The 17,818-nt window shown below is 37.0% G+C and overlaps 1 protein-coding gene across 2 annotated transcripts in view; it reads right to left on the reverse strand.

The window, feature by feature from the left end:
• SYT12 (synaptotagmin 12) overlaps nt 1-17,818 on the reverse strand; it is a 1,960,217-nt gene that overhangs the window by 550,636 nt on the left and 1,391,763 nt on the right. For both annotated transcript variants that reach the window (XM_044067306.1, XM_044067305.1), the window contains one exon: nt 5,213-5,271. In XM_044067306.1, coding sequence (XP_043923241.1) covers nt 5,213-5,255 — 43 coding nt within the window. In that variant the 5' untranslated portion in view covers nt 5,256-5,271. The remainder of the gene's footprint in view (nt 1-5,212; nt 5,272-17,818) is intronic.

Below are 17,818 nucleotides of genomic sequence, written 5' to 3' on the forward strand. Positions count from 1 at the left end.
GCTGTCATTTTCCAGTCCTGACACCAGTGTGCTTACCAGGATTGGGGACTTTTTTATCCTGAGACTTGAGCACCCAACTGTCTTTTTATTTTTAACCTACTTTTGTCCATGATATATAAAATGCAGTCTGTATATGACTATCATCTTGGTGATATTTTGTAAAAGCAGGGTCTACCTCTTGAAGGTACTCACCAAAACTTGAGGATGAATTCAAGTCCAGCAATACTACTATCCTTTGTTAGCTGATTTTATCACATCTCCATTTGGACCCTGTCCCCATGTGGTCCATGTCATGCAGCGGGAAATACTGTTGTATACCTCTTGGTAGACAGAGGACCATGGCTGGTAAACACAGTGAAATGGAAGGGAAGTTGAACTACTACTAATACTGTATGAACTGCTCTGTACCTTCTCTCATAAAGCATGGTTTTGGGGCTACTACCTCCTGTAGTAATGCCTGTAATTATACTGTAAGATTCCAAAAGCCCCTGCACCATGATACTGGCTAAAAGTATTTTTTAATGGTTTTCAAGTCATTAAAAGGTAAATACAATTTGAACCGTCCTTCTGAAGTTTGTCTTTTAAGGACTGATTGTTAGTAACCCTACCCCAAATCAAATGCTTGTTCATTTAACAAATGGATTGCCAGGGATTCTAGTTCTTTGTGCACAGTTTATTCACTCCATTTTATTGGTGACAGTACACTGCCTTTTTTATCTTCTGGTCATATGACAATCCTAATGAGTGCCCAACTGAGTATATATGTTGTGTGGTCCTGAATAGCTAGTTCTCAGGGCCAGCTGCTGAAATGTAGTAAATATATGATGAAATTTACTTTGTTATCCTATCTAGAGCTAAAATTTCATTTTTTAGTCATAAAAATCCAGTGATAGGGTTACCACCATTTCAGATGCCCAGAGGGAACATTTCTAACCGAAACTTGAAATTTTGCAATAAAAACCCACATCCTGAGCAATGAGGAAAACAATGCATCTGCCTTGAAAAAAAAAGCACAGAGTCTCTGCTTAGAATGTTTGCTGTTTCTGTTATCTCTCACAGTAAGCCTTTTAAGGCATACTATTAACACTTTTATGCAGTATTTTGAGGAAAATAAGAAAAAAAATGTTATCCTAAAATATCAGACCATTTGCCATTCTTCACGTTTACACAAGTCACAGCAGCTCAAATCAAGACTGTTCTGCAAAAAAGGACAGGTGTTAGCCCTTTCCACTGGATGATAAAGTTAGGAAATTCACTCCTACAGCCTGCTTACTTTGTTATAAATTGCTGAAGGGACTTCCTTTTTCAAGTAAATTAACTGCAAATATCTCCAGAATCTAGTCCGTGGTACAGGAAAACTTGGGAATAAAATAAGAAACTGCAAATATCCCTCATTAACTAAAGTTACTCTGGAAAAATAAACATTTTATTGCATTTCTGCTTGTACAGTGGATCATTTAGGTACAGACCCATACTAATAAGCAACCAGAGCCTATACATTTTCTATAAAACCTGAAAAAACTGATGAATCAGTGATAAAACTGATTAATCTTATTTTAAACAGCAAATGCATGAAAAATAACAGAAAATATTTAATAATGTCCATTTTATAGTTTACAACTTTAAAAAAGATACTAAATTCATATGTCTGACTATTTTTATACTGGGCCAGTGGTAAAGTTTGACAGACGGTATGTTATATGTTTTATAACAATGTGCAGATGCCATTTGAGGAAATCTAACACATTGTTAAGAAGACAGTAGCCTCACTATCCTAACATTTTCTAGGAAAGGTGTTGACCCAAGACTTTCAGCAGGTACATAAAAGAGTAAAGGTACTTTATGCTTCATTAAAGGTGTTGACCCAAGACTTTCAGCAGGTACATAAAAGAGTAAAGGTACTTTATGATTCATTAAAGGTGTTGACCCAAGACTTTCAGCAGGTACACAAAAGAGTAAAGGTACTTTATGCTTCATTTCCCAGCAGCTGCCCTTGTTTTTATTCTCAATGATCTGCTCTATACTTTAGTATTACAACTGGCAGCTGGATAAGGTTTTGCCTGATGGCCTTTGCAATCATTTTCTTTGCACAACCCTGTTTTGTGGATTAAATGCCATGTTGCTATGTAGAAATTACTGCAGACTGACATTTTGGCAGTGTAAGATGTTATTAGAACATAAGCTGTTATTACACAGGAGCCTTTATGTGAGCTCTGCATTTATCAGATTGTTTTCATGTTATAAAATAAATGTGACATTATAAAACTGTTTTTCCATTGATTGCCATCTGCATTATGTTTTTTATAAGTCAGTGGTAGAAAATATAGGGAATGTAACAGTGTGGGTTTGCAAATAATTAGATGCTATATGAACCAGCTCAGTTAACATAGAAAGATAAAGCCAAACTATGACCTAATTGTCCTGGGTTGGATAAGCAGCATGCATGTCTGTAGGGGCAGTGTGGGAGCACCCATCCCTAGGTACAGGGTGGATGGGGCTGTGCAATGGCATAATCCTTTGGAGGAGGAACAGTGATGTAAGGGAAGACCCTGGGGTGAGCATTCATCCACCAAGCCACATAAGTGGTGGTCTTCACTGCAAGTGCACAGGAGCATGCGCATGCATGGGAATGGCATAGAGGCCCCTGCAGTGCTGAATGTGGCACATCTCAATTCTCAGATGCTGATATCACTATCGTGGCTAACTGGACAATAGCCTCTCCAGACAGCCTCTCATTGTGAGGATCTACAGTTTTGTTTGTGTCTTTCGGCTTTTCCCGGTTAGGGGTTGCCACAGCGGAACTCCGGTCCGCTAATGATTGGTAGTGGATTTTTACGTACCAGGTTACCAGCCCTGATGCACAACCTTCAACGAAGGCATGCCCCATTTACGTATGCCTCTACACAGAAGATGCTCTAGCTGAGAATCGAACGGGACAACGTCTTGCTATGAGGCAACAATGCTACCACAGCACCACCACCGCAGTCTGTGAGGATCTACAGTAATGGGGAAAATAAACTGGCTCAAGTCCAACTGAGGAAAACTCAATAACCAGGAGCCATGGTGGCAAAAAGTATGTATTGTAAAAAATATTAAAACACCTTATGAAACTAAGCTCCTCTACTGACCTCCACCTTATTATCTAGTTCTGTTACCTAATGAGTTTTGTACTAATATGCTGTAGGTTATAAAATGTTGCTTAAACCAAATTCTAGTAAATGTCACTTCTTAAATCAAAATATAATACTTTTGGCAAATTAACTGATCAATTAAATCAAATATAATGCTTTGGCAAATCAAATGATGGTGCAGGACAATGTTTCTATTTTGACTAAAATATCAAAATTCACCTGCAACTTAAGTCTGTACTTATTCTGGCTTCAGTATTTTTCAGTTTTAAATGACTGAGGATAATGGAGCTGTAGAACCAATTGAACAGTTTTGCTTCAAATTTTAAGAATGTTGTCTGTGGGAAGATCAACCTCACAAAAAAAATTATAGTTGTTTTTAAATGAAACAATAGCATTAAATTTTCTTCCATCAGTTGTACAGTGTGTGAAAATATAATTCATGTAAAGTATAATACATTTATATTGTTTACGTGCCAGGAAATTCTTGCAGACATAACTTTATATTCATGAATATGTCCATAAATATTGATTGCTAAAATAAATATATGAACACACAAGAAAACCATCAAATAGATTAATGAATAATGCTGTATATCACAAAATACTGCTGCCTGGTAATACATCCACTTTTACTGGCAGAATATTCATCTGCATCCGCTATGATATAACTCTGGGAAATTGCAACTAATTTGACAAATGCCTATACCAAAGATGAATTTTTTGCCTTTATGGCACTTAGGGTCGTGTATGAGTTAACCAGTTACATTTGTCTTCCTCTGATTCATGTTTCCTAATGGCCTTTTTCTTGGGCCTAAGTCTTACATCACAGTTTAAAGACGTGTCGTGCTGATATCAGCAGTATAAAAAAATAACAATAAAAAATTGCTACATTTTATACAGTGCTGAGTAATCATTCTGTATAATTGCAATGCAGCCACTTAGGCACAATGCCAGCTAAACGCACTCCTACTACTCTTAGCATTTCTCTAGTCTTGATTTCATTCTTAGATAATTGGTTTAATTTGTATCTTGGCACCGTCTTCTTGTATGCTATCACCAGTAACAGGCTGTGGCCCAGGTTAGGCACCATTTATTTTTGGCCTATGTGATATCATAGCTCATTTTATATGCACATAGGTCATTAACAACTTCTTATTCCCCATGACTAATTAGTTCACTAATTGTTTTATTCTAGAATAAAAAAGACACCCAGAGTCAGCAGGTAGACAGGTTTTATCACAACATGTTTCTATTAACACATTTCAATATTTTTGTAGCTGAACCCAGAGAGAGAGCTCACATGCCTTTCTCATAACAGAACCCGTCTGTTACTGTATTAAGCAGCAAAGTTTCCTTGGATCTAACAGCACTACATGTAGCTACCAAATGATTCTGCAGTTAGGTTTCTCAGTGTAGTTATTATGTATGTAACACATCTCATGCATTAGCTGTAACTTCAGCTACAACAACACAATATAGTAAACACAAATGCCTGCCTATATCACTCCTGAGTACAGTATATCTCTCAGCCAGCAATAATTAAGCTTACTAATCATCATCTGTTTCCTGACTTGACCTTTTCCCATGGGCAAGATCAGGTCATGGGAGGCCATCATTCAGAGAGAGATGTTAGTTTTTTTCTAATGTTAAACCTTATCCCAGTCTCTGTGATGGCAGACCTGTGCCTTTCAGTGCTGTTCTTTTGAAACATATATGTTACCATGGCATGTGCCAATTCTAGCTATAGTACTATACACTGCATAGTAAGGACTGCATGCCCCAGCTTTTGTATAAAGTCCTTTTCTCTGACCTCTTTCAGGTGTGGAACCTTAGCATACTGTGGTGAATCACCATCTCTCTGTGTCTATCTCTCTAACTTCGCTGAGCATGCACACTTTCATCTTCCTAGTAAAATCCTTTCACATCCAGGTCATAATTTGACCCCATGTCATCTGGGGTGTAGTCATCATCCATCTGTGCCACTGAGCTGACTATAGCTACTGCGAACAATGTACATATAAGAAACACTTCACAAATAATGCTGTTCAAAATTATTACCAAAGGCAATAAATAATACATACCACTTGGGTGGTACTTTGCCATGTTATCCTCCATGGTAGCCATTGTATAGTATTAAGTTCTAAAGAAAAAAAAACAGAATGTTAGTTTACAATATGACATTGCATGGTAGCCATTTTGTGACAAATGTGTAAAGAAAACAAAGATTATTTTACTATAGCTCTCACTGTACATTTCACAATATAATATATAACTATTTCTGTTCATAACAGTACTTGGGAGATTTCTTACAAAATCTGGGGTAAAAAAGGAATGCAATTTTCCTTTTATATCAATTGCCTACTTAAAATCTTTTTTAAGACTGATTAAACAGTATTCTCAGTTTCTGCAGCTTCCTCCTCTTCAAGCATGTTTTAAAGCAACATGCAGAAAGCAAGAATAATAAAGAGCTTGGACTTGCACAATGCACTTATGCTGCTAGTTGCAACTGATTTTCATGGATGAAAGATCTATGCTTATCCATTGGATCCTGCCTTTATTATCAGGAGTACAACAGAGTAATTTTTAGCTCATGATGACCAGTTATGGAAGATTTCTTTCGTGTTTATTTTATTTCCTAAAATTTGTTAACCAGTAAAGTCTGATGAGAGGAGTCTCTTTTTAGTTAAGGTCCAAAGAAAAAAGTCCCATCAACATAATAGTAATCATACACCTGGAAATACACAATTTGTAAAAAAAAATAAAAATAAAAGTGAACAAGAGATAAATTTCAGTAACAACATGTAGCATAAAGCTAGGTATCCTGGAGATGGACTATACTGCAACATATACCCATGCATTTTGAAAAATATACCAAGATTGACTTTACAAAAGTATTCCTCACTGCTGCCTACTGTGTGTAAGTTATGCTCTGAAAAAACATCTCAATAAATACATCATGGGAGAAGCCAAGAATTGGTAGACATGATGGCATCTCTCACCTTTGCAATCTAAAAATAAATAAACAGTAAATATGTAAATATATCAATTAAGAAAACAGCAGGTTTCATGGGATCATAGAAATTATAAGGTAACTGAGTCCCAAAGATCATGTACACCATGCCAATGCACATCCACATGTTCTACCAACATTTTCTAAAAAGGAAAATCAGGTCTGTCCCCTTGTGGGTATCTGTCCAAACTTCTAGTTTTGATCTGAATGAAACAAAGTATGCCAACACAACTTAACTTGTAGGGGAAGTTTGTACCAGAGGTGGGGTAGACAGTGAGGAGGAAGTTTGTACCAGAGGTGGGGTAGACAGTGAGTAAGGAATTTGTCCCTCCAGTATGTTTTACTTATATACTGGTGGAGATTAAAGTTCTTAATTTTGGTACACCCCAAAGGTACATTGTAATCAACAATTAGCCTAATGAGTGCTTCATTACTAGTACTAAGCAAAAGTATTTTCAGAGTAATTTTGCTACATGGTGGTCAAAGTTGAGGGATTATCATCCCACAATCCAAGTGCCAACATCTCTAACTAATATGTCATGTTGGAGCAAGTACTGACTACGCTTTACATCATAAGGGAGAGTTGTTTATTAAATATAACAACATTGCAGTTTTTTTTACACTTAATTTAACCTGTTTTTGTATATTATTCATTTGTGAGGTTTAGTTCCGACTACAGTGATGGTTATCAGGGGGAGGGGGTTGACAATAATTCCCATCTTGCAGTCGTCTGCAAATTTAGCCAATAAATGGATCCTGGTTTCCAGTCTGGAGATTATAGAAATAAATGCTAAAAAAGAAGAGACCCAGCAGTGTGACCTGAGGCACACTGCTAGTTACTTTCATATTTTTTTCTGAAGTGCCATCCACCTTAACTATGTGGGTTCTATCTTTTAGCCAGTTATCTATCCACCTCACTGTGTAAGTGTTTGTATTTAGGGCTCTTAGCTTATTCACAGTGCTGGCATGGGGTATGGTGACAAAGGTCTTGGCCAGATCCAAACAAGCTACATAAACAGAGTGACCACTCTCTATCTACTGTTTCTGTGACCTCTTTAAGATGTTTAACAAATATAAGTAGGCAAGATCTCCCTTTGAAAAACTAAATTGCTCAAGATCTAGTTTGATGATTTTTTTTTATCTTAGTTTATAATGTCAGATGCGATGTATTCCATGCTCTTGCAAATAAGGCTAATGGGTCTATAGTTTTCTGGGTCCATAGTAAGGCCAACATTATGTAGGGGAATCACACTGGCACTTCTTCATACTTCAGGAACAAATCCTGTTGCTAAGCTTAGGTTTAACAAGTTTGGAGGGATCCACAAGGGCATGTTTTGTTGCTGTTTATTAGGCATCCAGGTAAATTATCTGATACCATGGACGCAGTATTCTTGGCTTTAGGTAACGCTATCAATATGTGCTCCTTTGTGATCTTAGGGGGTGTAAGAGATTCAGAGATGTGTAGAATTATGATGGTTGCTTTGAGGACAAAGTTGGTAATGAATTTATCTTTTAGTATATTTGCTATATCTACTGGGTCTGAGTGGGTAGTGTTATTATGTTTTAGTTCAGAACATTGCTGAGTGTTATTTCTAATTTCCTAATGCAACTAAAGAAGGTTTTATTACATTTGGCATCACATGCTAATTTCAGTTTATTTCTCTCTCTCTCTCCTTGATAGTGGCTTTAAATCCTTGCTGATGTTTTCGATACAATCCATAATATGGGGAGAGTTGGATCAATTGTAGGACTTAAGATATTTTTTCTCTTGTTACAGAGTTTATTTAAGCTGCTGAATCACCAGGATTGGGAATTATTTTAAAGAAATGTGTCCAACTTAATATTTATTTTCAATATGTTTTAATACACTTTACTTAAATCCATAATGAAATTAATATATGTTATATATTACAGAACATTTAAAATAACAAAACTTAAGATTATGTACCCAAATAGTGGTTATAAAAGAGGAGGATTTAAAATATCTTGCTGATGTTGATTTTTTGCAAACAGTTGACTGACAACACAGCTGGTTGACATGTTTGGCTGAATGCAAAAAGTGTAACAGCATAAATGACTGGGTGCATTTTTCGTTGAATGCATTTCTTTGAAAACTTGGTTGCTCAGTAAAATGAATGTTTGAGTGATTAGGTGGTGGTTGTGAAAACATGGAAAACTTTGTTATAGCAGTTAGTATATGTAAGCAACTGTCTGTGGGTTAAGATTAGAGTTAGGGTTAGGTAAAGGGCATTGGCTGCTGGTGACTTAAAATCAAAGGGAGGCAGCAGGAGACACCTGAATGGGGTGAGGCCAACTAGAAAGTGGTAGGGTTAATTTCATGGAGAGGAGCTATGTTACAGTGAGAACAACACGGATCATGCTCACCGTTTTACATAAAATAACTGCTCCGTCACTATTGCACATGCTGAATAGTCTACCAAATACTAGACTAAATCGTATTTTAGAAATAATGAGGTGTTTAGGTTATGCTATAAAAGCACAAAACCTAAGCATCTCTAAACAGTAAAAAAGTGGTTGGTTTTGACTGCATGAAACTATTATGAATGCACATGATGTAGCAAACATACATTGTACTATATCAGCTAATCTGCATTTTGTACAATGGCAAGTGAAAAGTAAGGAGAATTGGAAATCCCACTGCACTATCTTAATTTATTATTCACAATTCAAGGTCACTACCAATGCTTAATGTTCCAGTGCTTTTGAGAGACAGTGATGCAGGCTTGTATGACAGTTGACTTTACCAAAATACACATTAATCTTCCAAAGCCAGAATTACAACAGTAAACAGCAAGGCCAGTCAACCTATTTCATTCACCCACCCATTACCAAACAAAAGTATCTACTTTGACCTGCCAGGATTAAAGCAGAAATAAGAGTAGCAGTTGGTTACATACTTGCATTCATTTCATTTAGTTTTCAGAAACATTTGTCACAAATTATGTATGCCAGCTCACCCTACACAAATAGAAATTTCATTGTATTTTACTTTTGTTTACCCAGGTTTGTCCAACTTTCTTTAGTCAACAAAAAACTTTTCAACATATGCCCGGGGAGAAAGGCTCTAACATATTACAAACATTTTTAAAAAAATATTCAGTATATACATGAACATGTATAAAATAATATATGTTAAGAATGACTCATACATTTGATAATTAGATTACATTCATCTGAAAGAACAGACAACTATTATAGTTTTCCAAAGCCAGAATTACAACAGTAAACAACAGGGCCGGTTGTTTCATTCACACATAGCCCCAATCCCTATTGCCCACCCCACCCACAGTATCTAATTTGATCTTGTGAATTTAAAAGACAAAAAAAGTATAAAAGACAACACTGTTATTAATATATGCATTTTTTTCAAATAAACAGTAGCCAGAGTTCAGAGCTTCTGGTTGATCTTACATCACTCTTGCAAAGCAATTCAGAAGTACAACAGTAAGACCAGTCATTTCATTCATACATAGTATCTGCTCTAAGCCTACAAGGTTTAAAATAATGAAGAGAGAAGACAGTGGTTACATTACTGTATTTCTTTCACACCATATACTCAAAACCTTGTAGGTTTTCTTACTTCAGTTCATCCATATACACTTTAGTCATGCAAGACCAGAAATTCAACAACAAAATATCCACACACCATCCTATTCTGTCTTGACTGACCCTGAAAAAAGATATTAGGTTAAAAAAAATTAATCCACCAGCAGCCCCCAAAACACACACTGCGTTCCTAGTGTCAGTTTGACCCCTGCCAGGATATTTTATTAGAAAAATAGACATCCACAGTCAAGCAGCCTTAAAAGCATACTGCCTCCTTTGTATCTGGTTAATGATGTCAGGATGTTATATTAAAAAATATCCACAAACAGTCTTCAAACCACTCTGCCTTTTCAGTATATGGTTCACCCTGCCAGGATATTATATAAAAAAAAAAATTCATCAACAGGCCCAAAATACACCGACTCCATAGCATCTGGTTGACCCTGCCAGGATATTGTATTAAAATATCCATCAACAGGCCCCAAAACACATTGCCTCCTTAATATCTGGCTGACCCTAAGATATTGTATTAAAAATATATCAACATCTCCCAAAACACATTACCTCCTTAGTATCTGGTTCATCCTGCCAGGATATTATATTTAAAAACAATCCATCAACAGCCCCAAAAACACATTGCCTCCCTAGTGTCTGGTTGACCCTGTCAGGAAATTGTATTGAAAAATTCATCAACAGCCCCTAAAACACATTATTTCCTTAGTATCTGGTTCACCCTGCCAGGAAATTATATTAAAAAATCAACAATAGCCCCCAAAATACACCATCTCATTAGTAGCTGGTTAAACCTGCCAGAATATTATATTAAAAAAAAAATCACCAACAACCCCAAAACACACTGCCTCCCTAGTATCTGGTTAACCCTGCCAAGATATTATATTAAAAAAAGTCATCAACAGCACCCAAAACACATAGACCACTGGTATCTGGTTGATCCTGCTAGTGTATTATATTAAAAAAGAAAATCATCAGCACTCCCCAAATCACTTTACCTCCCTACTATCTGGTTAACCCTGCCAGGATATTATATTTAAAAAAAAAAAAAAAAAAAAGAAAGGCATTCTTTGAAACAGTCTCCAAAGCCATGGACGAGGAGAAGACAGTGCACACCACCTACCTTGACCTAGCCAAAGCCTTTGACACTATTCCCCACTCGGGCATAATAGATAAACTCTCCCAGCTAGGCATCAACCCATATGTTACCAGATGCGTAACTAAATGGATCATTGATAGAACTCAATTAGTCAAAGTAGGGGATGCCACCTCTAGTAGTAGACCCGTGATGAGTGGTGTATCCCAAGGATCGGTCTTGGGGCCTCTGCTGTTTTGGATATACTTTTCTGAGGTGAAAGCTAAAACCAGTGGTTTGTGGCTGACCAAATTTGCTGATGACTGCAAGCTGGGCACTGTCTTAAACACCCCTAGGGATGTGAACATCCTCTAAGAGGGCCTTATGCAAACTAATGACTGGTGCCAGAAGCATGGCCTCAAACTGAATGCCAAGAAATGCATTATTATCCCCTCTGGGGAAAATGTCATCCCCACTAATTATCACATTAATAACAATGTACTAAGCATGCAATCATTCATGAGAGACTTGGGCACCCAGGTTGATAGCAACCTGACTTATGACCATCACGTTGCCTCCGTTGTATGAAAGGCTTTCTATATGGCCCACCTCATAAATAAGGGTATTTCATCTAGGAACAAGGAGGTCATAACATCTCTGTACTCCTCCCTTATCAGACCTATTATTAAGTACAATGCCCCCTTCGACATGTACCCTGCCAAGCACATGCAGTAGCTGGAGAGACCACAGAAGCTCCTGACCAGGAAAATCCAGGGTCTCAAACACCTATCCTATACAGTTTGGCTAAAAGCCCCGTCCCTCTACTCAGTCTCATACAGACTGCTCAGAGGTGACTTGTGTCTGCTATACAAGGCCATTTCAGACCCAGCCTTGATGGAGTTGCTGCATATCCGTAAGACAAACTCCACTCATGCAACCCACATGCAAGGCCTTAACCTGGTCTGTGACATTAATAGAATTTGTTGGCAGGATAGATTTGTGTCTCCAAAGACTCCCCCTTCTGTGGAATAGACTCCCTCTCCATGTCAAGCAGTGTACCTCTCTAGCTCTTTTTAAGAAGAACCTGGATGACTGGATGGGAAACAGAAAATATACCCCTGGGATCCCACCTATGCCCCTGCTGGACAGGGGAAACAGGTGATGACTTTGAGGGAACATTGGTAAAATTCTTGGCTAGGTTTATAAAGGCCTCCAGGCCAATAGCCTAGTATCATCCTATGAATCCATGAACCTATGAACAGCCCACAAAACACGCAGACCACTAATATCTGGTTGACCCTTCCAGTGTATGACGTTAAAAGAAAATAAATCAACAGTCCCTAAAACACATTACCCCCCTACTAGCTGGTTAACCTTGCCAGGATATTATATCAAAAAAAAAGAAAGAAAGAAAGTCATCAACAGCCCCCAAAATGCATACACCACCTAGTACTATCTGGTTGACCATGTCAGGATATTTTTAGAAAAACATCACAAACAGCCCCCAAAACAGCCAGCTCACTGCAGATTTAACATTCTACTACTATCACGTTGACCCTGCCAGACTCCAGGCACAGGAAGTCAGAAAGAAAATTTATACAACTCCTCTGCACCATTTAAAAAGTATCTGGTCGACCCTGGCAGGAAATAATAATTAAATACATAAATTATTTGGTTGACCCTGCCAGGGGAAAAAAATAAATAAGTAAAGTATCTGGTTGACCCTGCCAGGAATAAAATGCAGACAATATCGATTTAGCCCTACAAGGAAAAAAACACTTAGATCTTAATTAATGATTTTTTTTAAGATAGAGTTAATTTAAAAAAAAAAAAAAATCTTTCTTGCCAAGGAATCCTTGGTTTCTGTTACTTACCTAACAAATAATCCAAACGATGGATAAACTGTGATGCTTTCTGGGCATCCTTATTGAGGCCTGTAGTTGTCCCAGTCTGGACTATATTAAAAATAGTCCGGTGACAAGTAAAAAAAACAACAAAAAACACAAAAAAAAAACAAATATATATATATATATATATATATATATATATATATATATATATATATTTTTTTTTTAAAGGGGAGTTCTCATTGCATCTTCAACTTTACACACTAATTTGCAGTTCCAACTGCTACTAGTGTGCAAAAATCACTATTAAACTATTTAAACTTATTTTATGACAAAATTGTGGGGGGGGGGTGCTGCAGCCTAGCAGTCTGATACTATGAGCCACCCCTAGTAAAGAGATATATTTAGCATTTTGCTTGAATGGTGTTGTGGTGTTCTGTGCTCTTTTGTCTTGATTAGTACTACTGTTAAGAAATGAGTTTTTAGGAATGTTATATGCAGGGTTAATTAAGGGCAGGGTTAGCAAACACGAGTAAGGTGGTACAGGACAACAGGAGGTCTGCAACAAAAACCTATATGTACCACAGAAGTTAAAACATAACAGAGAAAAATGATTAGAAGATCCAGAAAAGATCCAGAAACAGAAGGAATAAATTCTGAGATTTAGGTTATTTTCACAAAATATTCAATTCATATAAAAAGTGTTCATAAATATGTAAACAAAGGATACAACCCCCTTTCTTTGTGATATACACTAGCAATCCCAGTACCAATGCAAGATAAAACTTCTAATCTGCATACTTTGCACAGACCAATATGATTATTAAATACTGACTGACTATAATATATTTCTGCCAGTTTTATCCAGCAGATTAAAATTAATTTTGCCCACCTAAACAGATGAGGATCAGATGGGTTTATAACTAGAAGATAAAGGAGAGTATTAAAATAATTTTAAGAGTAAGATTGTTGTTTTGTGTGAAGAGAATACATTTGCTTCGATAACTAGAAATATTTGTTTAAACTATTAACGTGTATGACTTTCCAGCTGTATTTATACAAGCATTAAAGGTGTATGTAATGAAAGGTTGAAGCTGTGCCTATTTTGTTTTAAAAATGCATGCTAGTTGTGATGAACAGACATGCTATAAAGCTTTTCAATCACTTAAATCTCACTTTTACATAACACTATATGTCGGAAAGCTAATTAGTACTGAATTGACTATTTTTGTCATTCTGAGGCAGTAATGACATCAGCATCACCTATACAATTACTACTGAAACAGTGGGACGTTGGACTTGGCGGACATTCCCTGTTTAAAATTTAAAAATAAGGAAACTAAAACATTGAAAGTTTGCCATAAGTAATCACTGTGGAATACAACTTAAATGAAAGCAGATGTCAACGCAGGCATAGACAAACACTGATTTCTTTAATGTGAAATCCCTGCATCGATGATCTGCTCATTAACTTCAGCTTGTGCCTCATCTTCTTTTCTTCTGTTTGATAGCATGAGAGCTACCAGCTAAAATAGATCACTGTGACTGCAATTTCTTTAACTGTTCATCATAAGAAAACTCACAAGTGTATGTATAAAATCTTTATTTTTTGGTGTGTGGGTAGGGGGGGGGTGAATGTGTGTAAATGCAAGCAGTCACTGATATGGCTTTTTAGAACTAATGTGCACCTATGTGAAACTAGGTGATTTTTTTCATTTGACAACAGTCAACAATGTGTTTGAAATTGATGGGCATGAAGGCAGTCTATGGATGAAAGTAGTTCATCTTTCAGTCATTTAATCACAGTTAGTCAGCCACTGACCTGGCTAGGCAGGTCTAGTGTGTGCTTATAAAAAACAAGAATACAAGTTAAAATACAGTGCTATGGCCATTTTTCTTTTTAAATGTTCACAAGCAGACATCTGAAGTGCACATTCATAAAATGGCTAAATGTGTGTAAGTTGGCAGTTCACTGATTATGTTATTATTGTCTGATCACAGTTAAACAATCAATGAACCAACTTGTCAGGGGTCATGTGGATTTGTGTAATACAAGTTAAAATACATTATTGTGGTGATCTTATTTGATCAAAAGCAGATACCTGAAGTGCACACAGTCAATAATGTGGCTAAAACTGATAGATATGAGAGCAGCCTGCAGCTGAAGGTGATTGACATCTGCCTTTGTTTCATTACAGTTAGATAGTAATTGTTGTTGCTTAGCAAAGTTAGTATGTGAGTATGTAAAACAAATGAAACTACATTACTATGGTCATTGCTTCATTGTCTCAGACATCTGAGGTGTAGTATACAAAAGCCAATAATATGCCTAAAATTGGTATTTATGTAAGCAGTCTGTCAACAAAGTGACAGACCATTCTAGTCATTAGATCACACTTAATCACCAAGTGTGACAAGTCTCTTTTGTGTGTGTAAAGCAAATTAAAAGTACAGTATGATAGCTATTATTTTTATTTGATTACAGTCAGATATCTGAGGTGTACATAGTCAATAATCTGATGGGTAACAGCTACTCTGTGGATGAATATGACTGACACTAGCTGTTGTTTGATCCTGGCTAGTCAGTCATTGACCTGGTTTGACAATACTGTTTAAACAGTTATTATACAACAACTGGCCATTAATATTCAAAACTGAGCACTCTGATTGGTCAGCCCAATCAGTGTGCTTATTGTAAACTGAGAATATACCAACGGTAAAAGTCTATTGGTATTTCTAGACACATATTAATCTGAAGGAAAGAAAGTCTGAAACTGAAATATGTGCCATTATTTTAATGACTTTGTTTGTCATAAAATGTATGGTTTTCTGACAAATCACAGAGGAACAAAGTCACTAAATAATGACATGTATTTCAGTTTCAGACTTTCTTTCATTGAGACAATGCAAATCCATCCATCTTCAACCCCTTTTCCCATTTTTGCACATGTGTTTGGGGTGTCACTACAATCATCTGGAACCGAGGTTTACACCACAAAATCTTTTCCCAAAAAATAACAGGCGGAGAGGTACTTACAAGAGAACAGAAAATACAAAAGTATCTGCTTTGACCCTAGCAAGATCTAAGTAGAAATAATAGTAACAGGTTACATACTTACATTAATTTCATTTAGTATTTAGTATCTACTTTGCCCTCATAATTAACCCTCACCAACCATGGGTAAATGTTCAATATACCACATCCATGTCATCAGTTATTGCTATAATATATACTAGTGTGACCTTTTTCAGTTTATAACAATGAGATATCCGAGGTTTACACTGTCAGTAATATGGATACAATTGATGGGTAGAGAATTAACCTGTGGACGAAAGTGACTGAACACTGCTGTAATTTGATCACAGTTAAGCAATCATTTTTTCTATGTGCTTTTTGCCTCTGTGCATGCTAACCATCAGTCACCCACCAACTGGACATGAGTCTATCCAGTCCACAGTACTTTGGTATCCCTATTCCCAGGGTTAGAGTCATCCAGGGAAGCCATCACTTGGGCAGTCATGAGGGGCATTTGTAGCTCCACCTGTGCTCTGCACCTTGCTGGTCAAGTTGGTCTTGTCCCTTGCTCTGAGGTAATGGGGTTTATCCCCACACCAGTACTCTATGAAGGTCATCACTTCTGCTCCAGATTGGGAACTGCACAGCACCTTCTCAGCATCATCTTGTATCATACACCATCAGGGGGTGAGAGGCTGGCATAATGGTTAAGCTATTTACCTTACAAACACAAGGTGCAGGGTTTGATTCTCAGATGGGGTAATTGGCTAGGCTTAAAATGGCCCACAGGTGCAGTTAGCCTAGTACTAATCTATGAATCCTGTGTGCAGAGTATGGAGACATTTCCCTATGACCCTGACTCCATCCTCTGGGGAGTGAAGTGTGCACATTCATCACTATGGATCCTCCCATGTCTTCTTCCTATGCATATGTACTCTCGTGTATGTGCTGCTGAGAGCTACCAACTCATGGTCTACAGCTGCTGTTAATTCTTTAATGATGGGTCCCAGACTATCAAAGCACATTGGTCAAGGTATGTAATTGAAGGAGTTGACAAAACTTGGTTTTAGTGTATCTTTTTTATTTTAAAGTTGAAACTTGGATTTAGTGCATTTTGTTATTTTAAATTGATATGAAACTTGATATTAAAGGAACCTTGACGATTGGATGGGAGATAGGAAATTCACCCCGGGGATCACGTCAGTCACCCTGCTAGACATGGGTCCAGGGAAGTAAATATTGTGGGAAGAAATAGCCAGGGAATTATTATGGCTAGGCTTGTATAGGCCCTGGGCCCAATAGCCAACCTATGAACCTATGAACACATTTCACTTATCCCATGACACTATCAAAGTAATTATTTGACTACTAAAGTATTTGTCTAGCCAAATAATTATCCAAAGTTTCCCTCCTAAAACATTAGGAAATGTAACTCAGAATGAGAATTCATGGTATTGGGTATCATGACTTTTCACTTTTACTCTGTTTATGTAGTGACAGTACACAGGTAACCAAATTATATCTTGTTACTATGTACTCTAAGCAGCTTGGTCATATATTTGACGTAAGAATGGTGGAATCAACAGCTGCACACAAATCTTCAAGGATATTTTTTGTTGGAGTCATCTGAGTTCCTTTATTTATTGACAGGAAATCAGTTATACCTATGGGCATTTATAACACTATGCACTGCATACAGCACAATCCTGTACTATTTGTTTTGTATTATTTATTTACTTTTTATGGTAATCAGGGTGTTGATAGGGTGGCTTTTATTTATTCCACTTTGGTGATAACATATCACAAGTTATCATCAGGAATAGTTGTCTCTTTGTGGATGAGCTGTAGTAAAGGGTGATTATACATAGTGAAGTGACTGTTGCAATGGCTTGGCTGTGGGGCAGTGTATGATGTTATTAGTTGAAATGCATTACAGTGACCATTTGTTCTTTCACTTTCATTGCAATCTAAGAGAGGGTTACACAGATGATTACTATGATTTGGCCACAGAGGGACAGGTTATGAGCCAACATGCATGGCTATTGCATTATATGGCTTATCTACGGGTAGTGTATATGTTACAAAAATCAAGTTGAAATACATTATTGAGGTTGGTATGCCTTTCACTTTCTTCACAATCACACACTTGCTATGTGCACA

This window comes from Protopterus annectens, chromosome 3.part1 (assembly GCF_019279795.1).
Source record: "Protopterus annectens isolate FY-2018-M chromosome 3.part1, PAN1.0, whole genome shotgun sequence".
In the NCBI taxonomy this organism is placed as follows: domain Eukaryota; kingdom Metazoa; phylum Chordata; order Ceratodontiformes; family Protopteridae; genus Protopterus; species Protopterus annectens.